Consider the following 25,358-nt stretch of genomic DNA (forward strand, 5'->3'; position numbering starts at 1 on the left):
TATGTTTTTTTTAAAGGCAGTAAATGAGGCTGAATTAACTGTTCGCTGACAGATAAGGCTCCTCTGATAGCCAGGTGTAGCAGTGGTAAGGTGTTGGGACTGCTGTGGGACTCTGCTATTGGGACAGCTTTATGTAGGCTCTAACAGTTTGTGGACACCATTTGTCACCGTTATAGTGCAATTAATGTATTGTTTAGTGTTGTGTTGTGGCTTTGATGGCATGCATCCCACATTTTTTTTATTTTGCCCCACCAAAATAAAATCTAAAATAGCCACTGAAACCTCATGATTTAAAGGTCTTGGATGAAAATTAAAGGCCATCACTGCCCAATCATCCTACAGTCAGGTCAAAAATTGTCACCCTTGATAAAAAATGAGCAAAAAATACAAAAATAAATAACACAAATATTGAGCTATATTGTATGCAAAAAAAATACTGATTTTATACTACTACAATTGCTCAGAGAAAGAGATTTTGTTTGTGCACTTTACCCAGCATCAGGACATTTTAGCCTCGGTTACCTCTGCCAGGAGGCTAAAACTTGCCCATGAGTGGATCTTCCAGCAAGGCAATAACCCCAAGCACACATAAAAATCAAGAAAGAAATGGTTAATTGACCACAAAATCAATATTTTGGATTGGCCATCTCAGTCTCCTAACTTAAACCCCATTCAAAACCTGTGGTTTGAATTGAAGAGCAGATGAAGGATATCAAGGATCTGGAAAGATTCTGTATGGATGAATGGTCAAGATCCCTCCCAATGTGTTCTCCAACTCATAAAACATTTAGGAAAAAGGCTCAGTGGCATTATTCTCGGAAGTTGAGGTATTGAAAACAGGGGTGAAAATAATTTTGACACTTTTCTATTAGAGAATAAATATCACTTGTTAAACAAAATCTATCTGAGCAATTGTATTAGTATAAAATAATATAATTCCCCCTTTTTTTTGCATACAATATAGCTCAGTATTTGTTATTTAATACAGTATTTTTTGATCATCTTTATCAAGGGTGGCAATAATTTTGGACCTGACTGTACACGTGCAACAGCGTGCGCTGTATGTACAATATATTTGTTTCATTGTTTTTTCTGCAACATCAATTCACGTTGTTGAGGACAATTTATATATTTGATTGGTGATTGGTTACTTTAGGCCACAGCTCTTCCCCCAAAGCATGACCAACCGAGAACCTCGGCTGTGATTGGCTGAAATTACCAGTATTCGGATTCTTAACCAAAAGCATTGAGTGTTCTTTGAAATAACATTACGTACGTTCGTCCATGCGTCGATTTGGAACGGGGAAGATTTTTGCAGAGCGGTCAAACGACGAGAGAAGGTGTTTTTGTAAGTGTCAACGATAACTAACACTAGTTTTGATTGCTTTTAATGATCATGTTTGACATATCGAATGCTGCTAGACAATGTCACTGCGACTCCGCTTGTACCAAATGTCTTGGGACCTCATTCTGACTCTAGACAATGTCACTGCGACTCCGCTTGTACCAAATGACTTGGGACCTCATTCTGAGTGAGCGAACAAGCTAGCTAGCGAACGTCGGTACACTGCGTTCTTAACGGTCACTGCTCGATGTATATGCGTTTTTTGTTTTGACGGATGTGTAGACCGCATTTGCCGTACATGTGTTTCGCTTTTCAACTAGTTAAAAGCTAGCTAGTTGGTGTCTGTACTTCCGTTTACCACCGCACCATAAAGCAACGCACGAGTTGAAAATATTGAACGCATGTGGTACACAGAACGCATCGCAGCCTAGTGCGGCACTCCAAACGTAGCGTTGCGGACTTCTCCTTTGCAATGAATGACTGCCGCCTGAAAGGAAATAATTCGTTGCATCCGCATGTAACTTGAGCATGTCTCATAGGAAATGTAAAGAATGTTTGCTTATTTTGAACGTCCTGGTTGGAAAACCAGGTTCTCTACGCTAGCATCTTCGCTTGTGGACTCCGGAGTTAGTTTTACACGACGCAGTACATTTGAGTACTACGAATTAATTGCTGCAGCGGTACCTAGTGGCGATGCTTTCCGTTGCCTGTACAGCGTAGTCACGCACATTTTACAAAGACAAGTTACGTTTAGCTATTTTTAATTCTGAATACAATTATATTTGAACATACTCTGCCGATTGTCCGTGAGGTTGGACCCACTTCAATATGCGGGTCTCTGTGGTACTCAAGATGTTTTCTCATGACCTAAGGCACGTGCACAATTTGGATGTGCATGCATACTAATGTCTTGCATGGTATTGCCCATGTCAGGTGATAGACATTTCAACATCAGTACTGGTGCTCTAAAAAGTTTCCTGTGGATATTGTCTCAGATTTTGACCAGCTGAAGGACCAACCCCGCAGAGAGCCAGTAGAGTAAGTACAAATGTAATTTTATTCAACATTCTGGCTTGTAAGTGCTTTGTTTCAGACTATATACCAATTACCATCAGTCTTTTTTATTTTTTTAAATAATTTTTTTATTAGGCAAGCTAGCTTCCTGCATACAGCAGGGTCACTGACATTCAGCCAAATTCCAACCAATGGTCCAGCTCAGCATGAGTTTATGATCAAATTTTGTCCTTTCCACAGTTGCAAGCAGGTCTCTACCGCTCTAGATGGTCCCTCATACATTATTTTTTCTGTAAAATGAGCCACTCTCTGATAACCTCTTACCTGTCTGTCAATTCTCCTTGTTGGTGAACTCAAAAGAACCCAAATTCTAGAGGAGTGACATTGTTTGGGTTGCCAAGATGGACGTGGGGAACCTGGGGATCTCTCAGTCCCAGGTGTTTCTGAACTACAGCCCGCGGGCCATCCTGTCACAGTGAGACGACACACACGCCTCAGTCTGCATGGTGGGACCGCTACAGCTGCCTCAGGCCTGAGTGGGTCATATACACCACACTGTTGGGTTACGTATGCCCCAAAACCGACTCCAAATCCTTTCAGTTCTACAGTATAGTCTCCTCCCCAGTCCTGTCCTATTGCAGCAAACGCATTAACATTAATGGACCTGGACCAGTTATGAAGATTAGAACGATGGACATATTTTTCTGTATAGTGTTTCGGGCCCCATGTAGTCTACTTCTAATGGTAGGAGTTGAGCTGGCCCAACTGTGGTGTTTGTTGCACAGCTAACAGCACGTCTAGGTTAGCTTCTGTCTGCAGCCACCACTCTGGGCTGAGGCAAAGGCAGTTATGCTCTCTGCCCTATGGCTGAACAGTGCTTTGTGTGTGTTCGTGCTCAGCGGCTAATCACATCGGTTACTATTGTGTGTGTTGGTTGGATCTGAAAGAATGCAGTAGTCTACATCAGGGATCAGACTAGCGGGGCGATAGCTTCACATTCCTATCTCCAGGAAAATGGTGTTATTACCTGTTCTCTTGCTTTGGAAGAACTCTTTTTATTTTACAAATTTCAACGGTAAATATCATTTAGCCAACTGGCTTGTGCGCTCGCATTTTCACTGCATGGCTTCTATGGAGCTTTCAGGATGTGCAGTTTCCAACAGCGAATGTGTCATGTGGGAATGGATGCCACTGTCAGGAGATTTTAACACGTGTTTTTCAGGTGGAATCTGATGTGCCTGTCTAGGTATTCTGAATTATGACGTGTTGTCTGACGTAACATGCCTTGTGTAGGTGGAGTCTCTCCCTGGGCACGCGGCGTGTGATGGAGGCAGTGAGGGAGGGGCCTAAGAGCACCCTGAGCTCTGGTAAAGTTGTGGCTCTGGCAGCGGGGCTGTCTGTAGGAGCGACGGTGGGATACATCGTCTACCGACAAATCAAAAGCACCAGCCGTGAGTCTTGTGTCTCGTTGGTACTAGATAACCTTCTCTATTACACTATGGATTATGGAAGGGGTGTCTTTTTTATTTATTTACAGCTCCGCTGGCTAACACCGAGTCCAGGATGTCAGTACCTCTGGAGGTGTACAGGAACATTACCAAGTACCAAGCCTCCTTCCTGGACCTGGTCAGTGTCCTACCAGCCCGCTTGACCCGGCTGTCTTACTATTTCAAATCAGTTTATTTGTCACATGCGCCGAATACAACAGGTGTAGACCTTACAGTGAAATGCTTACTTACAGGCTCTAACCAATAGTGCAAAAAAGGTATTAGGTGAACAATAGGTAGGTAAAGAAATAAAACAACAGTAAAAAGACAGGCTACATACAAACACCAGTTAGTCAGGCTAATTGAGGTAGTATGTACATGAATGTATAGTTAAAGTGACTATGCATGTATGATAAACAGAGTAACAGCAGCGTAAAGGGGGGGGACACAATGCAAATAGTCCGGGTAGCCATTTGATTACCTGTTCAGGAGTCTTATGGCTTGGGGGTAAAAACTGTTGAGAAGCCTTTTTGTCCTAGACTTGGCACTCCGGTACCGCTTGCCATGCGGTAGTAGAGAGAACATTCTATGGCTGGGGTCTTTGACAATTTTTAGGGCCTTCCTCTGACACCGCCTGGTGTAGAGGTCCTGGATGGCAGGCAGCTTAGCCCCAGTGATGTACTGGGCCGTACGCACTACCCTCTGTAGTGCCTTGCGGTCAGAGGCCGAGCAATTGCCGTAACAGGCAAATTGTTGTCAGGCTCTGTGTGATACAGTATTCTGTAATGCCTTGTGGAGGGTCTCTTCTCACCTGTCCCTCTTTCTCCCTGCATCCAGGTGATGCAGAAGTCCAGTGCCCGCGTGAGGGTGCTCTCTGAGTCTTCGCAGGCAGGGGAGGGGGAGCAAAGTTACCAGAATTCAGTGTGTTTCCTGCTGCAGGGCTCACCTCAGCAGGTGCTGCTGGCCAGGTGTGCCCTGGAGAACCTGGCCACAGACTGGGAGACCACCACTGACGTCATGGAGGTGCCCCAGACCGCCTTCGGACGCATCATAGGTAAAGAGGATTTTCTAGATGTCTGTAGAAAACTGCCATGTGTAGGTTAAAAGACTTATGTTCCATTTCACACCGTTTCATAGATATAAATCATATGAATGATTGAATTATATTGCTCTGTGCTTCAGGTCGTGGAGGGGAGTCTCTGAAGCTCATTACCAGGACAACAGGAGCAAGAGTCGTATGTCCCAGGGAGAGGGGGCGGGGCCTAGAGAAGGGCAAGGTGTCTGTCACAGGGACGAGACTGGAGGTCAGACAGGCCAAGGTGTGGGCAAGAATGCGTATCTTCTGCAGTGTTATAACCAGCTATGTACCTAACACTTAAACAATGTCATGTTAATTCTTCTCATAGGAGCTCATCCTAGAGAAGGTATTTGAGGATGAGGCTGTAAGGAGGAGGATTACCCAGTCCTCGGCCCTGCGCCAGAAACGAAGACCCTTTGAGCCCCAGGGTCAGAGGTCAGAGGTAAAGGTCCAACATGTCACTTTTCTGGACTGCAGAAGTCCTGCTATAGTAGTCATGTAGTGGCCCATACACCCTGATGCTCTAACACATTCCTATAATGGTTAACCTGTATAGGGGTGTATTAGAGCATCTGGCTGTATGGACTCTACTGTCACTATAAAGTTGTCACTGAGATCAAACCCACACAGGAGCTGAAGCTGGAGGAGGCTCCACGACCTCTCTGGATGGAGGAAGGGGGGATAGTCCATGCTAATGGTGTCCAGAACGCAGTGGGAGCCCTTGCCCAGGCTAGAGGAGAGGCGGTACAGCTGGCTACAGAGGCACGAGAGGAGGATGATCTTCTGTCGCCTGACTCTCTATCAGATGTTTCTAAGTTTGAAAGTAAGTTTTGATGTTCTGACTTTTGGGATAGTTGTAGCCAATTGGCTGTACACTACTGAGATGAATACAGGTGCTCTCCCATTGACACTGCTATTTTCCTAAATCATTGACTGCGGAATGAGTTTTCCTATACTCTGCAACACAGACTATGTAGTGGTGTTCATATTTTCTCTCAAATATATATCTCATCCAGTCCCCAGTCCAGACCTGAGCTTCCAGCCAGATGAGCACCTGGAGGTGTATGTATCAGCGTCAGAGAACCCCCACCACTTCTGGATCCAGATCCTGGGGGTCCGCTCCCTCCAGCTGGACAAACTTACTGCCGAGATGAGCCGCTTCTACAACAACGGCACCCTGCAGGTCAGTCATTGCTTGTGTTCTTTAGATGCCAAACAGGTGAAAACAGGAAAGGACTATTTTGTCTTGTCCAATAAGACATGCACATTTGTTTCCCGTTGCGTGCCCCAATGAACACGACTGTCTAGATCCCGCTTGAAATAGTCCTCTCTAAACACCATTCTATTATTCTACATTGCAGAGAAATGTTTTTACACTTTCTATAGGATTGTCTGTAGTGTTGAGCCCCTTGTTACTCCTCCAGGAGCAGCGAGTGGAGACCATCGTGGTGGGGGACATCGTGGCAGCTCCGTACCGGGACTATGGCACCTGGAACAGGGCCAGGGTCCTGGGGATGATTGGCTCTGGACTGGTGGACCTCTACTATGTCGACTTTGGGGACAATGGAGAACTACCCAGGGATAGTCTCCGGAGTATGAGGTGAGGGGTCAGAAAGAGCTGGACAATACAGTCCAGCACTCATTGTATTTAGGACTTAATAAATAATAGATGAAAGCTTTCTCTAATGGCTCTTAGCTCTTTGGCTAATGTTCTGTTTTGTCTTCTCTCGTGCCCCTTCTAGAAGTGACTTTCTCAGCCTACCATTCCAGGCCATTGAGTGCAGCTTAGCTGGAGTCAACCCGGTAGGTGAGGTGTGGAGCGACCAAGCCCTGGACGACTTTGAGCGCCTGACGTATGTTGCCGAGTGGAGACCCCTGCTGGCCAAACTGTGCAGTTACACCCACTCTGAGGTCTCCTCTTGGCCAAGTGTACAGCTCTACGACAACACCGAGGGCAAGGTCAGTACTGGACTAGGATGGAAATGTCTGTGGAAATGTCTGTCTCAACTATCATTCATTCACTCACTTTCTTTCCCTCTCAGGCTCTTAACTCTCTCTCTCTTTGTCATACTTTTTTCTCCCCCTATGATTGTCAACATTTGAACTTCCTGATCTGGTGGTGTCTCTGTCAGGCTGTAGATCTAGGAGGGGAGATGGTGAGTCTGGGCCATGCTGTACCTAGCCAGGTTAATGGGAACGGGAGTGGCGACAGGGACGACCCAGGAACACTACAGAGGATGCTGGTAAGAACACCAGGCAGAGGAGAGGGACCATCAATTAGAGATGACGATTTCAAGTACAGAACTGACTTTCTAACTGTCATCCTTTTAGGATGACGTGACTGGAGCCACGTCGGAGCTAAGCCTGTCCTGCATCAGCTTATCAGGTGGGTATACACTGAGGGTTCCATTCAGTAGGTAAATCAACAAAAACATTTCAATGGATTATGTTCTACCTGAGTGAAATAACTTACTTTTATGTTCCTTTTCAATGCATTTATTCGCTTTATTGAACACGACTAGGGCTGTTGCGGTGACTGTTTATTTGGCGGTCATGAAGGCAGTCAAATTCCACACGTAATTAGGCTTCTCTAAGCTCTGATGCTGCTGCTGGTCATTAGCAAGTTTGGTAGGCTACTAACTGCCTGGTACGCAGCACTCTATTGTCCCTCGAATCACTGTGACATCAATGCAAATGTATTTGCAAATCTAATCAAATACTTCATGAGAGCTCATGTTGCTCAACATTTCTATAGGCTGTGCAATTGAGGAAAAAACAGTGATGGCTGCTAATATAAAGAGGACCCCATCAGCTTTCTATAGGCTAGGCCTACTATATTTATTTATCAACTTTCCAAATATTAAGCACATGCTTCTTTACAACAGGAGTATAGCCTACCTGGCAGGCATGAAAAATATCCACGGGGAAAGCGTCCTCCATTTGCTATTTAAGTGCATAGATGCAGTTGAAGTCGCAAGTTTGCGTACTCTAAGGTTGGAGTCATTAACTCATTTTCAACCATTCCACAAATTTCCTGTTAACAAACTGTTGTTTTGGCAAGTCGGTTAGGATATCTATTTTGTGCATGACAAGTAATTTTCACATGACAGAGAGCCGTGTGAGAGACGCTTTGGATTGTGCAGCACACATGGGGAGAAGGTCACGCCGGGCCGCGACATGCACGTTTTTATTTTTTGGGGGTGGATTACGGCCACCAAGCGGGATTCCGCCAGGAAATTCAAGGCATTAGCAAGTGCTTATCAAATTATGAGAGACTACTGGATTGTGTTACAGCCTGAGCAAAAAACAAAGCAGAGCTCATGCCTTTCAAGTGACTTCTATCAAATCATGATTAGTCTCATGCAGCCTTACAATGTACTGAAACACAGCCCAACATTTGTAGAAAGTTACATTAACTAAGTTTAAGCATATAGGAATACCTATTTCTTTGTTAACCGCTCAACACAGAATGTGCACACTCCCTCATCGTTTGGAGAAAATATTAATATTTTATTCAGCTCTGTTAAATTGTATTCTTCATACTATAAAATAATGCCACAGAATTCTAAGCAAATCTTGTGTGGTAAATTAACTAGTGTAGCCCACAGCCATTTGGCATAGCCACATCAGGACCTAACATAAGGACAACTAAGAGTATGCTATTCTGTTCTTCTGAAATATACATTTTCTTCATGTCATGCTTCTTTAGGCATGTCTATAATAATAATGGATGTATTGTGAAGGTGTAGGCTATATTACATGGATTTATTAGTTTTTAAAATGGCTTGTAGGCTGTGTGGAAGCCAGGAGATGCTAAATGTGTATGTCAATTACCTTGAGACTGACACTTATTTGCTTGACAGTCACCGGCTGATGAAATTCCGTGACCGCCAAGGCCCTAAACACGGCTCTAGAAAATCAAACCGTTGTCCCCAGGTGTTTTCTCTATTCGCAGTGTGACCAACTCCTTTTGGCGACACGTCTTAAGTTACAGGCCATCAGAATGATGAGTGGGTGTTTGATGGTGTGGCCAGCTCATTCTCAGGCTCTCTGAGCCCTCTGGAGCTGCAGCGGGCTGATGTTGATGACGGCCCCTCGGGGTTTGGCTTTGGGCTGATCCACTCCACCCCTGCCCAGCGAGCCCTGGTGGACCTGGTCTCCCACATCCTGGAGTCCCCCAGCCCCTCTGAACACCCCCTCTCCCCAGACCACCAGGTCCCGGGTGAGCGCTCTCACACACTCAACCGAACCACCAACCTCTACAGCTTCTCAGTGCCCCAGCTGCAACTCACACACACACTTCCTATGTCCTCCTGTACCTCTTCATCTACTTCCTCGTTGCCTCTGGAGGTTGTGACCTCTGTGTTGGATTCGGTCACGCTGAGTGACAACGTCTTCCTGGAGGGCTCCAGTTATGACGGGGATGAGGAATGTGACATAACCTCGTCTTCCGGAGAAGTGGAGACAACTGGGGGAAATTCAACTTGGTGGTCGACTAGAGGTGACAGTCTGGAGGAGGAAGTGGACGAGGAGCAGAAAATTGAGGGGGCCATCAGCATTGGTTCCACTCCTACCTCCTCCACACAGAGGCATGTGTGGCTGGAAGAGGGCAGGCATGGGGGTGGCGAAGATGGCACTGAAAGTCCTAGTGTGGTTGTAGTTGGCAGCAGTAGTTTCAGTAGCAGTGGGAGTGATATTATCTATATAGGGTCAGTGGCGCCTGCTTGGGTGAAGGGTCAGGCTGTATCCTACCCTAATGTTGATGGTGGCAACCCACAGAGGAAGAGGAAAGCAACAAGACTACAATTCCACCTCTCTGAGGAGGCAATGGACATGAATACCCTGGAAAGCCAAGCTGGAATGAATGAGAAGACTGAGGAACAGAGAAACCGACTGGACGAACATGAGATGGAGGAAGTGAAGAGTCCACTTGGGAAGGAGGCAGGGTCTGAACACAGGAACAAACCCTCAGCGGGATTCCTTTCACCAGAGGAGGTTAGGACGGAGAGTGGAAGATTGGGTATTGCTGAGCGGCCACCGCATCAGAGGAGTGGTCTGCAAACCTCAGAGCAATTCAACGAGGAGCCCAACTGCACTGAAGCAAATGACAGAGTGAGCCCTCAGGAATTATGACCTATGAAGGAGTCTATCCCAAACAGGTAAAGCTGAATTTCAGAGGGACTCCACTTTTCACAACGAGGGTTGATTTGTCACATGGCTATTGTGTCTTTGGGCCTGTGTCACTCCTCTGAATCACCAAGGCACTTCCTGTCGTTCATCAGGGGTCGCGTGGAACATTCTGGACAATTCACTGATGTGGTGGTGAATTAAATTTGAAGCCAGAATGACGATGCTTATTTATTACTTAACCTAATGCGTCTTTTTATATTTTTGTTACAGAAGTGGCCTCAATCTCAGGAAGCGTTGATGATGTTCTAGAGGATGAGTTTGTCTGAGACCAAAGACAGACATGTCAAGTTCCGTATACCCTTCCCTGGTTTTTGTAGTGTAATGTTTTTGTTAGATATGCGCTGATGTAATTTATCTATTTATTTGAATGATGAATGGATACAAATTCAAAACGATTCACTTTTTGTTAACATGTCTATTAATATTGGAAGTGTATAGTGCAAGACACATCCCACTAACTTTTTTTTTTTCCCTCTCACCTTAGATTTATTTCAGCACTGACCATCCACTCTGCATCAACTCCATGTTATGAAGTGGACACCAACCCCCACCCCCACGTCACCAACCCCCTCACCCTCTTCAAGAAGCCTTACTTGACTAATGCTGAATCCCAAATGGACCATTAGCCCCATACTCCTTGGCATTTTATGTTTATTTGAAACAATTGGATGATAACAATTTTTGCATAACCTCAGTGGGCAAGGTGAACCACTTACCATGTGGTCTGAACCTATCCGATCACTACTGATCTACTGGAATGGTTAGAGGTCGATTTGGAATGCAGACTGTGCAGCAGTTCTCCCAGCCAATTTCATTGAACTGTTGTCTTTCCCCAATACGGGTTGATTTTTGGTAATTCCCTTATGCCTTTCATGCAGTTATGCCTTGTGCTGCTATGTGTTTATTGTTTAAGTTGCTGAGGAGACGAGATGGAGAAAAAGAAGCCTAATGCCAGTATTGTTTAAGATAAAGCACTGTGATATGAGCCATTCGAGCCCTATATTAGGTGATTGTGGCTGTTAGAACAAAATCAGTCTGTATATTCAAATGTAAGCCTCTGTAATATTGTACTTCAGTTTTATGTTGTGAGAATAAAGATATATTACACTTAAATATGTCAAATGCTTTGCTGATTTGAATTCAAAGTATAGCTGTGCCTTGTCTTTTTGACTACGAACATTTTGGCAGGTCACTTTGATCTTTTTACTTTTACTATCGAAAATTGTCATTTACTAATATATTTAGTCAACCCTACTTTCATTATGTACACTTTGTTTTGTTTCTGTGTCTTGTCGTTCAGCACTGACCAATCACATCAAAGTGGGTTCTGATCGCGCATGCTCATTTGATACATGGTATTTTTGTTGATACTATCCTGCTTGAGTTCCTTTCGGGGCTCTGAGTTTAGCTTTTTCAAGCTATTAAACCCCCTACTTTGGGGGGTTTACTATTCTAATTGAGCCAATAAAATACTCGAACTATATGAAGGGCTGATGGAGAACACAAGGGATTTGGTGAGTTAATGTTCGTGATGTGGTCCGTCCGTATCCGATTTGTTGTGTAGCAAGCTTGCTAACTTTAGCCTTAGCTAGCGCTCCCCTTTCGTTATCGGATTGTAGTAACAGCTGATTGAATCCCCTAAACTACAAAATAGCAATATCCAACAGCCCTTATTTTATTGGAAAGTGAATATGTGGATACTTTATTCGGTTTTTACATGGTAAATGGCTACTCATTTAAATAATTTATTGCAAGCGGTGTCTTGTAACTGACGGTAGCTAGGTCAGCTAGCCAAGTAACTAACGCTTAAAACTGGAAAAACAGGTTTGCTAGCTAAGGCCCAGCCCATGTCTCTCACATTCATTCTGTACAATCCGTTTTAACAATGTTAGCTAGCTAAGTGTTAACGATAACATTAATAGCTAGCCAGTAACGTTAGTGCGAATAAGATGGAGAAAGGATCGTTTAGCTGGAGGTGTTTCTCCAGACAGCTAAGTTAGCAAGCTAGCGTTAGCTACCAGCTACTATCATGTGCAGTGATGGTAAATAAATGAACACTTTTAGGCGGCTTTGTGATTATATAGCAAGGAAACTGGTATTATATTTTATATATATGTAAGACTCAGTTATTGCTCAGTTAAATTTTGTTATCCGATGCTAGTAACTGTATTGGTATGGATGTTTCTCATCTCATTGTCTGTAGCCATGTACATATGCCTAGCCATGGTAGTTTTATCTGCTACATATCAGTGTGGCTGTTGTATCACATTGTTTACCGTACACGGTTTCCAAGTATACCGATCTTCTATTAGGACTAATATGCCATAATAAAACATGTTATTTAAGTTGTGATTATTCACTTGTTGAAAGAAAAACAATTGTCAATAAGAAATTATATTATATCCCTCTCACTGTAGAATTGGTGTCAGTAGGCGTCATGCGTTCCCTCTCTCTGCTCCTTCCAGGCTGAACGCACCCCGCGTTCGGAGCGTAAGCGCCAGGACTCGTTTGGGATGTTTGACCGGTACGACAGCTGCAGTGAGGAGAGCACCAGTAGCTCCAGCTCAGAGGACAGTGAGGACGAGGTGCCATCCATCCCCGCCAGCCTGCCCATCATCAAAAACAATGGACAGGTCTACACCTATCCCGACGGCAAGACCGGCATGGGTCAGTACAGGGAAATATTGATATAGAATCCATAGATATAAATCAGTTAAGAATCCTATGGGTCAGTCAGTGTCTCTGGGGTGATTGCACAAAACCGGTTGAGCACGTGAATTAAGTGGCTGTCTGTGATTGACATAGATCCCGGCCTGCTACTGTCATAGCTATCCTGTCATTTCATACAATATAGTTGAGAAAAATAACTAATGAAAGAAGAATACATTGCTTTGAATGAATTGGAATTTCCTGCTTTATTCTGAGTTTCCAGGAAATGTTTGTGTTTCCTTGTTTTCCAGCCACGTGTGAGATGTGTGGGATGGTCGGAGTGCGAGACGCCTTCTACTCCAAAACTAAACGCTTCTGCAGCGTCTCCTGCTCTAGAAGTTACTCCTCCAACTCTAAGAAAGCCAGCATCTTGGCTAGACTCCAGGTAACCATATAATCCCATACTATGTTCTGTATGTTATTTGTTGTAGCCAGATAGTAGAATTAGAACATCTTCTTCTATTTCCTTTGGAAATGCAAGAGAACATAACCAGTAAAAAGTGTGGGCATATTTTGTTCTTTTGTTTCTTCAATCTAATCTCACTGTTAATGTTTTGTGCTTGTTACTGAAGGGTAAACCACCTACGAAAAAGGCCAAGGTCTTACAGAAACAGCCTCTCATGGCAAAGTTGGCAGCTTACGCCCAGTACCAAGCAAGTCAACAACAACAGAACCAGGCTAAGTCGAAAGCAGGCGAGTCCACCTGTAGTTCAGTTTGTAGAGCATGGCGCTTCAAAGCCAGGATAGTGAGTTCGATTCCCGGGACCGTCTATATGTAAAATGTATGCATGCATGACTAAGTCGCTTTGGTTAAAAGCTTCTGCTAAATGGCATATATTATATTGTAGACAGAACACACAATCTCTCATATTGTTGTCATGCAGAATAATGGCCTTGAATGGAAGATGGTTTTAGTCATAAGAACACACATTCTCTGTCCTGACCCAGTATAGTGAAGGTGATGTTGACCTTGTTCCTTCTCCCCTACAGTGGTTCCTGTTGAAGGCTTTGACTGGGGGCGGTACATCTGTAGCAATAACTTGGTTGGAGCACCAGTCAGCTGCTTCAAGCACGTACGTTTAAACAACAGCTAGGCATTCAAATTGTCCTGTATTGAAGTCTATTGCAGATACTAAGGTTATATATCTGTAAATCCACCTTGTTTTGATCAACACAATTGTACCTTGTGGCATATATTATGAACTTATGTTACATTTCATTATTTTTCGGTGTCTCAGGTCCCTATGGGTACGTGCTGGGGAGACCTAGCTGAAGGAGTGAGGGTGGAGGTGCTCAACTCTGATACTAACCTCTCTACTAAAGTCTACTGGGTAGCAGGGATCGTCAAACTGTCAGGTAAGAACACATCTAACCACTTGGGGAATTTTATCTGTGTAACCAAACAATTTTTAACATTTTAAAAGTATTTTTTATTTTGTTTGCCATAATGAGCAGACTATTCTTAATATTTCTTAGAAGAATGCACAGTAATGGGGTTGTAAAGATGTCCCATGAAAGGCTCTTTCTATTTGTGTTCTCTTCCCCAGGGTTCAAGGCTCTGCTGCGGTACGAGGGTTTTGACAACGACACCAGCAGGGACTTCTGGTGCAACCTCTGTGTTCCAGAGATTCACCACGTAGGGTGGTGCGCATCCAGCGGGAAACCGCTCGTACCTCCCAAATGTAAACATCACTCCATAATCATGATCATAGTAACACGCTTTCCTTTTTAACATGCCTTTTTTAACATGCCTTTTAACATGCCTTGATCTTAACAGAAGATAGAAAACAGATTGAATGACTGATGATGGATTATGTTTTTGGTTTCTCTCTCAGCGATACAGCTAAAGTACTCTAACTGGAAAGCTTTCCTTGTGAAGCGTCTCACTGGAGCCAAAACACTACCACCGGACTTTGCCACCAAGGTAAGATTTCATAATTTTGAGCTGCAAGACGTAAACACTGGTAAGGACGATGGCTTAAACTCTACCTAGTTCTCTAAAAGCACCTACTCTTAGTGCTTCCTTTCATTCCCCCCTCTCTACCCAGGTCCATGAGAACATGCAGTTCCCCTTTAAGAAGCTGATGCGTGTGGAGGTGGTGGATAAGAGCCACCTGTGCCGGACACGGGTGGCTCTGGTGGAGCAGGTGATTGGGGGGCGGCTGAGGCTCGTCTACGAGGAGGGCTCTGACGACTTCTGGTGTCACATGTACTCCCCGCTCATACACTCCATCGGATGGTCCCGGAGCATCGGACACCGCTTCAAACGATCCGGTCAGTCAAGTTAGTTGGTTTTGGGTAGTTCATTTGTTAGTGAGTTAGGCCTAGATAGGTAGTTAGTCCAATGTGTTTGTTTTCGGACTCTGCTGACAATGTTTGTTTCCCAGATGTGTCAAAGAAAATCGATGGTCAAATGGACGCCCCCGCCCAGCTGTTTGCCAAGGTAATGTAAATACACCACGTGTTTACAATGACCCAAGTCTTTGTGCCTCTGTGGTTTGTATGGATATTTTCCAATGTACGTATCCAGAATGATGAATGAATCTGTGATATCTCCTCAGGTGAAAGACGTGGACCAGAGTGGTGAATGGTTCAGGGACAGGATGAAACTAGAGGCCATCGACCCTCTAAACCTCTCAGCTATAAGTGTAGCCACTGTAAGAAAGGTAACTGTCTCACTTCTCCACTTTCTGTGTAGATACTGTAATAAAGGCATGGCAACAGTTTGGGTCGTTTCCATGGTAAAATTCAAGGGTCATACTACTCCGCTGTTGGCTCCCCTGGATTGGGGTTTCCCTCTACTTACCTTCGGCCCCCGGTCACCTGTTAAGGTTTTGAGTTGTATACATCTTAGATTGATGTTTGCTGTCTGTTTCAGGTGTTGGCAGACGGGTACCTCATGATCGGCGTCGACGGGTCGGAGGTGACGAACGGCTCAGACTGGTTCTGCTACCACTCCACCTCTCCCTCCATCTTCCCTGCCGGCTTCTGTGAAATCAACAACATCGAACTCACACACCCTAGAGGTACACTTCTTACCCCATCTTTCTTTTCCTTCTTTTACAGACTGCAAGATTCCCTCACTCAGGTATTTTTTTTTAAACCGTTGTTTATTTAATTAAGGATAGTCTCATTGAGATAGTATCTCTTTGTCCCAATTGTTGAAGGTAGCTCTTGTTCCTCTTCCTCTTTGGCCTCTCTGGTCAAGGGTTGTGTGTTAACCCAGCCTTACCACTGACTCTGCCCCACAGGGTACACTAAACTGCCATTTAAATGGTTTGACTACCTCAGAGAAACAAGTTCAATAGCCGCTCCTGTGAAGCTCTTTAACAAGGTAGGACTGATTCCTGACATCGTGGCTGTGTTGTTTTGTTGGTTAGCGCAGTCCTGTAGTTCTGTCTTTCTATGATCACACGAAAATTATCCTTCAAATAAAAACGACTACAAGCAGGCATTACCTACAAGGCAAATTATTTATCTATTTTTCGCTTACATACATGTTTGATGTAAGACATTTTTCGAAAATTATGGAAAAAACACTATTGACCACGAACCTAAAATGTCTCTCGTATTTGCCTCCGCCATCTTGTTGCCCCTGCCCAGGATGTTCCAAACCACGGGTTCCGTCAGGGTATGAAGCTGGAGGCCGTGGACCTGATGGAGCCCAGGTTGGTGTGTGTTGCCACGGTGACTCGGATCGTCCACCGCCTGTTGCGCATCCACTTTGACGGCTGGGAGGACGAGTACGACCAATGGGTGGACTGTCAGTCGTCTGACCTCTACCCCGTGGGCTGGTGTCAGCTGACCGGCTACCAGCTACAGCCCCCCGCCGCACAGAGTGAGATCAAACACCACAGTTCTACCCAAATGTAACACATTAACATGTAACACACTAACATGTAACACACTAACACACCAACATGTAACACACTAACACACCAACATGTAACACACTAACACACCAACATGTAACACACTAACATGTAACACACTAACACACCAACATGTAACACACTAACATGTAACACACTAACACACCAACATGTAACACACTAACACACCAACATGTTACACACTAACATGTAACACACTAACACACCAACATGTAACACACCAACATGTAACACACCAATATGTAACACACTAACACACCAACATGTAACACACTAACACACCAACATGTAACACACCAATATGTAACACACTAACACACCAACATGTAACACACTAACACACCAACATGTAACACACCAACATGTAACACACCAACATGTAACACACCAACATGTAACACACCAACATGTAACACACCAACATGTAACACACCAACATGTAACACACCAACATGTAACACACCAACATGTAACACACAAACACACCAACATGTAACACACAAACACACCAACATGTAACACACAAACACACTAACATGTAACACACCAACATGTAACACACAAACACACTAACATGTAACACACCAACATGTAACACACCAACATGTAACACACTAACATGTAACACACCAACATGTAACACACTAACACACCAACATGTAACACACCAACATGTAACACACCAACATGTAACACACCAACATGTAACACACCAACATGTAACACACTAACACACCAACATGTAACACACTAACACACCAACATGTAACACACCAACATGTAACACACCAACACGTAACACACCAACATGTAACACACCAACACGTAACACACCAACATGTAACACACCAACATGTAACACACCAACACACCAACATGTAACACACCAACATGTAACACACCAACATGCACAATCATAAACCAAACAACTACCACTTAGGCTCTCATTCATGGATTGGATTAAGTTCCAGCTAATACGTGACCAATTACTTGATAACATGCGATTGGAGTCCCAAACTAACAGGTAGAAATGTACATTTGTGTAAAACAATAGGCCACTGTTTATTCTCTCCTCTATTTTCTGTCATTTCAGTGGCCAGAGAAATCCCAGCAGCTGTACCTAAGCACAAGAAGAAAGCCCAACAATACAAAGGACAAAAGAAAAGTGAGTTCTCTTCTCTTTCATCATCACTTGCTTCCCTCTTTCCCTCCTTTCGTTGGTCCACACCAGTGGAGGCTGGTGGGAGGATCTATAGGAGGATGGGCTCATTGTAATAATGGCTGGAATGGATTCAGTGCAACGGAGTCAAACGTGGTTTCCGTGTGTTTGATACTGTTCCATTGATTCCATTCCAGCCATTGCAATGACTCTGTCCTCCCTAAGCGCCTCCTACCAGCCTCCACTGTTCCACACTCTAGTGGGGGGAAATCTATCTAGCTTAGAATTTATGTTAATGTTTAGTTTTTTCTTTCTTGTCTGTTCCTTGAGATCTGATTGGTTGGCATGAGTCCCATGACAGGAAGCTGTGGTACTCTGGGTGAGGGCCAAAAAGGTGGCGAGGGTGTTGTAACTCTGGGTGTGATGGTCCAAACCATAGAGAGAAAGATATGTCCTATTTTTAAATCTGTACCATTATGGTGTCCGTGACAACATGGGCAGTGCCATTGGGGCTCTCTCCATTTTAAAGTAGTGAATGTTCTTCTGTTTTGTTTGAAAAAGCATAAAGATAATATTGTTGATTTATCGTCCCCTGCTGTGCTGGAGTCTTCTTCTGTGTTATTCATTTGTGGCCACTAAATGGCAGTGATATAGCTTAAAGCCTAAATATTTGGCTGATCACTCCCAACCCATAGGAATCCCCACCCAGTTGACCACTTTAAAATGGTGGAAGGCCTCGATGGCAATGTCCATGGTGAAACTGGTTCTATCCCTCTAGAGCCATCCGTGTACCTCTATGTTCCAAGCACAGCTTGTTTCACGTCTTAGGAAGTGGTTTAGCAGGGCTATGTGCAGACATGTGGTCACACACCAACGCTAGCTGGTTTACTTGAGTCTGGCTTACCTTGGGTGTATTCAATGTTTTAGAACATTTCACAATGGATCAGAGGTCATTCTTCTGAACCGTTTGAAACATGATTGGGGTTTTTGAAATATCCTATTTCAACAGAATAAAATAACTTGAATATGTACAGTTGAAGTCGGAAGTTTACATACACTTAGGTTGGAGTCATTAAAACTCGTTTTTCAATCACTCCACAAATTTCTTGTTAACAAACTATAGTTTTGGCAAGTCAGTTAGGATATCTACTGTGTACATGACACAAGTCATTTTTCCAACAATTGTTTACAGACAGATTATTTCACTTTTAATTCACTGTATCACAATTCCAGTGTGTCAGAGGTTTACATACACTAAGTTGACTGTGCCTTTAAACAGCTTGGGAAATTCCAGAAAATGATGGCATGGCTTTAGAAGCTTCTGAAAGGCTAATTGACATAATTTGAGTCAATTGGAGGTGTACCTGTGGATGTATTTCAAGGCCTACCTTCAAACTCAGTGCCTCTTTGCTTGACATCATGGGAAAATCAAAAGAAATCAGCCAAGACCTCAGAAAATAAATGGTAGACCTCCACAAGTCTGGTTCATCCTTGGGAGCAATTTCCAAACGCCTGAAGGTACCACGTTCATCTATACGAACAATAGTACGCAAGTATAAACACCATGGTACCACGCAGCCGTCATACCGCTCAGGAAGGAGACGCGTTCTGTCTCCTAGAGATTAATGTACTTTGGTTCGAAAAGTGCAAATCAATTCCAGAACAACAGCAACGGACCTTGTGAAGATGCTGGAGGAAACGGGTACAAAAGTATCTACATCCACAGTAAAACGAGTCCTATATCGACATAACCTGAAAGGCCGCTCAGCAAGGAAGAAGCAACTGCTCCAAAACCATTATAAAAAAAAGCCAGACTATGGTTTGAAACTGCACATGGGGACAAAGATCGTACTTTTTGGATAAATGTCCTCTGGTCTGATGAAACAAAAATAGAACTGTTTGGCCATAATGACCATCGTTATGTTTGAAGGAAAAAGGGGGATGCTTGCAAGCCGAAGAACACCATCCCAACTGTGAAGCACGGGGGTGGCAGCATCATGTTGTGGGGGTGCTTTGCTGCAGGAGGGACTGGTGCACTTCACAAAATAGATGGCATCATGAGGCAGGATAATTATGTGGATATATTGAAGCAACATCGCAAGACATCAATCAGGAAGTTAAAGCTTGGTTGCAAATGGGTCTTCCAAATGGACATTGACCCCAAGCATACTTCCAAAGTTGTGACAAAATTGCTTAAGGACAACAAAGTCAAGGTATTGGAGTGGCCATCACAAAGCCCTGACCTCAATCCTATAGAAAATTTGTGGGCAAAACTGAAAAAGCGTGTGCGAGCAAGAAGGCCTACAAACCTGACTCAGTTACACCAGCTCTGTCAGGAGGAATGGGCCACAATTCACCCAATTTATTGTGGGAAGCTTGTGGAAGGCTACCCGAAACGTTAGACCCAAGTTAAACAATTTAAAGGCAATGCTACCAAATACTAATTGAGTGTATGTTAACATCTGACCCACTGGGAATGTGATGAAAGAAATAAAAGCTGAAATAAATCATTCTCTACTATTATTCTGACATTTCACATTCTTAAAATAAAGTGGTGATCCTAACTTCCCTAAGACAGGGAATTCTTACCAGGATTAAATGTCAGGAATTGTGAAAAACTGAGTTTAAATGTATTTGGCTATGGTGTATGTAAACTTCCCACTTAAACTGTACATGCTTTATAATTCATTAAATCATGTGATTATCTAGGTCATTTACCTTTATATACACACTCAATAGGATCTATAATTAATTAATAAGTTAGCATTTATTTTATTATTCAAAATACATATAAAGTAACCCTATGCAACCGAACATTCAAATGAACACTGTTGGGAACGGTAGCAACCTGAAAGCACCCTTAGCAGCTTACCTGAGTCTAACTTGGTGTCTAGAGCGGAAGGTTCCGGTTGGTCGTCGGCTCTTCAGTCAGGCAGGCAGGAGGAGGAGCCTATCAGGGGAGGACGAAGAGCAGAGTCCGCCCCCTTACTCCAGCCAGGCCCCCACTCTGGCCCCCCGGTCCCGCACCCACCACCACTACCACCACCACCATCACACCCACAAACCAGGTAACACTACCAATAAATAACCACTGAGACCTCCACACAGACAGAGGGACTAACAGGGCTCAGTCCTCAGCCACTGTAGGTGCTGACCCTGCTGGGCGATCGCAGTGTGTTGGATACACCATCATGAAAGCAAGTTCTATTCACCTGTTTCTGTGTCATGTTATTGAAGTTAAAGTACTAATGTGAGAAATGGCAATTTCTCCTCTCACCTCATGATGCATAGTAGGTGAGCAGGACGTCTGCAGGAAGGAGGAAAAGTGGTGATATACTGTAGAAGTCTGGTTTCATTACAGGAACTACAGGCTCAGATGGAGGGCTAGGTATTAACAAGGATAGCTGTTCCTGTGCTGAAAAACGTTTTGTGACTAAAAATGGTTGTTTACCCCCGAAGATAAATAATAAATAAAAATATAATGGTTGTTTAGCTATTTTGTTCTGTCTTGGTGTTAAACATTTATTATCTGTCTTGGTATGCTGGACAGGGTTTTGACAGTTTCTTTCAAAATTATGTAACCCTCTATTTTGCTAACTCCCCCTCTCTCTCCCTCACCCTAGAGTCTCTATTACGTCTTAAGGAGGAACAGGCTGAGGTGGATGAGTTCACCTTCTCCCAGGGCGTCTCAGACCAGGAGAGCAACGGCTCTGGCAGCTACTACATCAAACAGGAGCCCTGTTGACAGGGGGGACAGGGGATCGGGGGCTAAGCCTGGAAGGGTATGGGGAGCCGGACAATAGAAACCCCTGAAATCCAACATCCAGAGAGACACTGCCTACAACCCCCAACTAGGACAAGACACATCCCTAAACCAAGACAAGAGCAACAGGGCAGGGAGCATGGAGAGCTCTAAAAAACCTCATCCAGAAAATATGGCCTCTAACACTGCAATTAGGGGAGAATACTGCTGGGGGACTTGGTACCCCAAAAACACTAAGTGACTACATGCCCTGAAACCCAAACCCTTACTCCACAAAATCAAGACAGGGAGCTACTTAGGTCTCCCCAAAACCATCCAGGGGAGAAGAACACTTCTGAGAAGCTACAACATCAAACCCTGGAGCCCTGATGGACAGTCACTCATTCAGTCAGACCGACATACCATATAAACAACGGGTAACTGGACACTTCCTAAAGCCACTGGCCCAGAAGAGGGCTATGATACCTGGACAACCTGATCAGAATCCCACATCCCTGAATGATTGGATACGACCATGGCTTTCTGTCTTCCTCCATAAATGCATCTAGGCAGGGGGCCTTGGAGCTCTGGATGCCCACAACAGAAGCCTGTTCTCTGGGTACTCTGTCTCTCCCACCACCCTGCCGTAGGCCAGGCAGGACCTCTGACACAACTCGGGGACACACACACAGACACCTGCACTAACTGTGACAGATATATAGGTCTTGGTTTATTTCTTTCAGGTAAGAGAGCTAAGGAAGGAGGGATTGAATTTCACTTGGTCTTGGGAGGGATTTTATTTCACGCGGTCTTGAAAGCGAGCGAGCGAGGGAGGGAGGGAGGGAGGGAGGGAGGGAGGGAGGGAGGGAGGGAGGGAGGGAGGGAGGGAGGGAGGGAGGGAGGGAGGGAGGGAGGGAAAGAAAGAGCTGTATAAAACAGGAATTGTTTTCCCAACAGTTTTGCCAGGTGGACTTGCTTTGATTTGCTAATAGTACTTGAAGTTTTGGTAGAGTTTCTGTTTTTGTTAGTTTTTGTACTTTTAAATTGGAGGGTTGTTATTTTGTCTTAAATGCTGATTTGTTATCAACAGCTCTTTGGGGGAGTGGTGTGGATATTATAATAAGGATACATATTCATAGACGAGACCTATTCAATATCGATAATAAGGATTGTGATTTGGCCTGAGTGGGTTTTGAAACCTTGTGAAAGGACTGAATCTCTTAGACTAGATGGGGTTTGTGCCCCAATAGGTTAACTGACATACTACTTAGTATTGGCTATGCATACTATGTAGTATGCTAGTGTGTGTATTGGGATACACTAGATAAACACGGTCACAGATTGCACTACAGGAACAAACAGCCAGTCTCTTTGGCTAGTTGAAACCATCCTTACCTCTAGCATGTCAGCAGCTTTAGAATAGAAAGACCAGACTTATCTAGTGTTTGCATCTGTTTTTTTTACTAGGGAAACAACTCCAGAAACAAAGCTAAACCACATTAGATACTCGTTATTAGACTCAACCATAATGTCTTATTCCTTGTCATAACCTATTTTCTTCTAAGAAAACAAGTGCAAACTCTTCATAAATCTGTCTCTTAAAAGAGAGAGAATTTCTATCAATCGAGCAAAGTTTAATCCTAAAATGATGTCAATCAGAAATAAAACAATGTAGACTACATGTCAAGAATGACATCAAGGTTTGCAAAACCGTTTGGTTAGGGATCCCCCCCTCTTGTTTATGGGTCATTCTTTATTTCAGAGCCAAATGGATGTGTACTGGTTAAGTATTCAACTGAGCCACTGGATGACAACTTTGTCGGTGTTAATGTCTCCATTTATTAAACATTGCTTTGTTGATAGCCTTTGTAAGTGTACGTTCACAAAACCAATGGGATCTGATTGGAGTAGGCTATAGCAGGAGAAAACCTTTCCCATTGGCTTCTTTATTCACCAATTAGACCGCATACATTTTTGCTAGATTCCTGATTGGTTGGAGATCCTCCCGACTTCCTGAATCTGCTTGTGCATTGCAGCTGGTAGTGAGTGGTGACAATTATATCTAGACTTCCTCTCTTCCCTCGCAGTGATATGTTATATTGTTGTACTACCTCCTGATGAGCTTGGCAGTCAAATAGAGACAGGGTTGGGGGTCATGGTGACATCATAACCTGTCTCTAATCCTAGATGCCGGTTTGGGCAACTTGATATACCATATGCAAATAAAAATAATGATATCCTCATATGTTTGACTAGACACCGAACACAGATATTTGTAACAGCACATTTTGAGGTAGTCCTCGAAATGGAATAATATGCAATAATGTTTTCTGTATTTTGCTATGTCAGATCGCTGAATTACAACACCCTGAAGTGATATTAAGGTACATGCAATATATTTTACTGGCTTCAATTGACCTACATTCTATTGCTTAACTATGTGAACTATGGTCTATAAACAGAATATAATAGATGTCATTTGAACCCACTATGTATAAATAGAATAGTACAGAAAAGTTGATCTAGCTCAGTTATTGTTGCAGTGGATGGGAAATTACCTAGAATCTCTCTTTCTATACCAGTAAGGTTGACAATTAACTTCTCAGGAAATGTTTGCATTTTTCTCTACGGTGTTTTCTTGGCTGCAAGGGTCAAGCAAAGTGCATTACAGTCAAAATTAAACAGAATGACATTGCATAAAGTTATTCAAAGGAAAGTCTTAATGGAATAACTTGCTCACAAATTAATGTTTCTTCTTGTCCATGTCTGAATGTTGATTTCTCCCGTTTTTTATATGGTTTCTTGTATTCAATAATTATTGTTCTGTTGATTTGGTGAGGTATTTTACATAAACCCTTCATGTTCTAATGATTTAACAATGCATTGAGAACCCCTTGATCAGTGTTCAGTTTGACGCCATGCTTTGTGTAGCTAGGTTTTACCCCCAATTATTGTTTCCATGTGTAGTTCCTTTTCCAAAGGATGTACGATCAATAGTTTCTACCGTTTCCTCTCTCTGGATTTTAGATTGAATTGTTAATATTAATTAAGGTTATATACAATGTCCAGCAGAATAATTAAATGTAGTGTGTCACTATCCTCTTATGTGGAAAAGGTTTGGAGTTCAGGATTTGGTTTTTGTTAACCTCAAGAAATCAGATCTGGCACAGACTATGACTAACTAGATGAGAATGAAGAAAGCGTTAAAGGATTGTGGTAATCTTAACCAATTAACTGATCAAATTACGTATCTTAGAAAAACAAAAAGACACAACTGTTTATAGACTAACTTTGCTGCTACCTTCCAAATAACCCAAATAATTCGTAATGCACAATCACATTTTGGAGAGAGCGGTTTCTTTTTCAGTGATACTATGACTCTTTATTCTTAGAAATATCCCAATGTCACCGAGATGCCCAATCCAAAATCAACACCTCTGAATCCCCCCTTAGAGACCTGAAAGAACAGGATGCCATTATAGGCTCACACCTATTTGTTCAGATATACAATGGGCGATTCAGGAAGTGTGTAGAGGGAGGGGCTGATTTGGGACCGGATCAATCGAGTTAGTGCATGCAAAATTGTAAGGTCTTTCTGTGGACCAACACTGAGCTTGTTTTGCTGTTATGGTCTTTGGTTGTCCTACCGCTCACTCTAAATCGACCCCTGCCACTAACCTTACGTATCCTATAGATCCGAAAGGATTGGATGGGTATGAGAAAGATGGTACTAGCTCCATT

The 25,358-nt window shown here is 43.5% G+C and overlaps 2 protein-coding genes across 9 annotated transcripts; both read left to right on the plus strand.

Annotated features, from left to right (window-relative positions):
• Nucleotides 1-1,204: 1,204 nt before the first annotated feature.
• Nucleotides 1,205-11,227, plus strand: tdrkh (tudor and KH domain containing). Of its 8 annotated transcripts, none has more exons than XR_006760724.2 (17): nt 1,226-1,348; nt 2,279-2,383; nt 2,720-2,834; nt 3,653-3,810; nt 3,897-3,985; nt 4,684-4,900; nt 5,029-5,165; nt 5,253-5,366; nt 5,555-5,747; nt 5,941-6,107; nt 6,349-6,524; nt 6,667-6,883; nt 7,057-7,167; nt 7,256-7,310; nt 8,913-10,083; nt 10,325-10,401; nt 10,599-11,227. XR_006760724.2 is itself a non-coding variant. In XM_014158129.3 (16 exons), the coding sequence occupies exons 3-15, from the start codon at nt 2,761-2,763 to the stop codon at nt 10,378-10,380; spliced, it is 1,764 nt and encodes a 587-aa protein (XP_014013604.2). In that variant the 5' UTR covers nt 1,226-1,348; nt 2,279-2,383; nt 2,720-2,760; the 3' UTR covers nt 10,381-10,401; nt 10,599-11,227. The 8 variants fall into 8 exon arrangements, 2 of the variants coding, with proteins under 2 accessions (XP_014013603.2, XP_014013604.2); XR_006760725.2 differs by having other exon boundaries at nt 1,279-1,348; nt 2,341-2,383; XR_001322541.3 differs by lacking the exon at nt 2,720-2,834 and having other exon boundaries at nt 1,205-1,348; nt 2,341-2,383.
• A 231-nt stretch (nt 11,228-11,458) lies between these two features.
• Nucleotides 11,459-22,449, plus strand: mbtd1 (mbt domain containing 1). Its single transcript, XM_014158130.3, has 17 exons — nt 11,459-11,628; nt 12,580-12,781; nt 13,075-13,208; nt 13,396-13,516; nt 13,814-13,896; nt 14,062-14,179; nt 14,371-14,505; nt 14,659-14,747; nt 14,872-15,097; nt 15,211-15,266; nt 15,385-15,489; nt 15,702-15,849; nt 16,075-16,157; nt 16,427-16,661; nt 17,810-17,881; nt 20,770-20,943; nt 21,499-22,449. The coding sequence occupies exons 1-17, from the start codon at nt 11,608-11,610 to the stop codon at nt 21,618-21,620; spliced, it is 2,124 nt and encodes a 707-aa protein (XP_014013605.1). The 5' UTR covers nt 11,459-11,607; the 3' UTR covers nt 21,621-22,449.
• The last annotated feature ends 2,909 nt before the right edge of the window (nt 22,450-25,358 follow it).

The sequence above is a fragment of the Salmo salar genome, chromosome 19 (assembly GCF_965601325.2).
Source record: "Salmo salar chromosome 19, fSalSal1, whole genome shotgun sequence".
NCBI classification, from domain to species: Eukaryota; Metazoa; Chordata; class Actinopteri; order Salmoniformes; family Salmonidae; genus Salmo; species Salmo salar.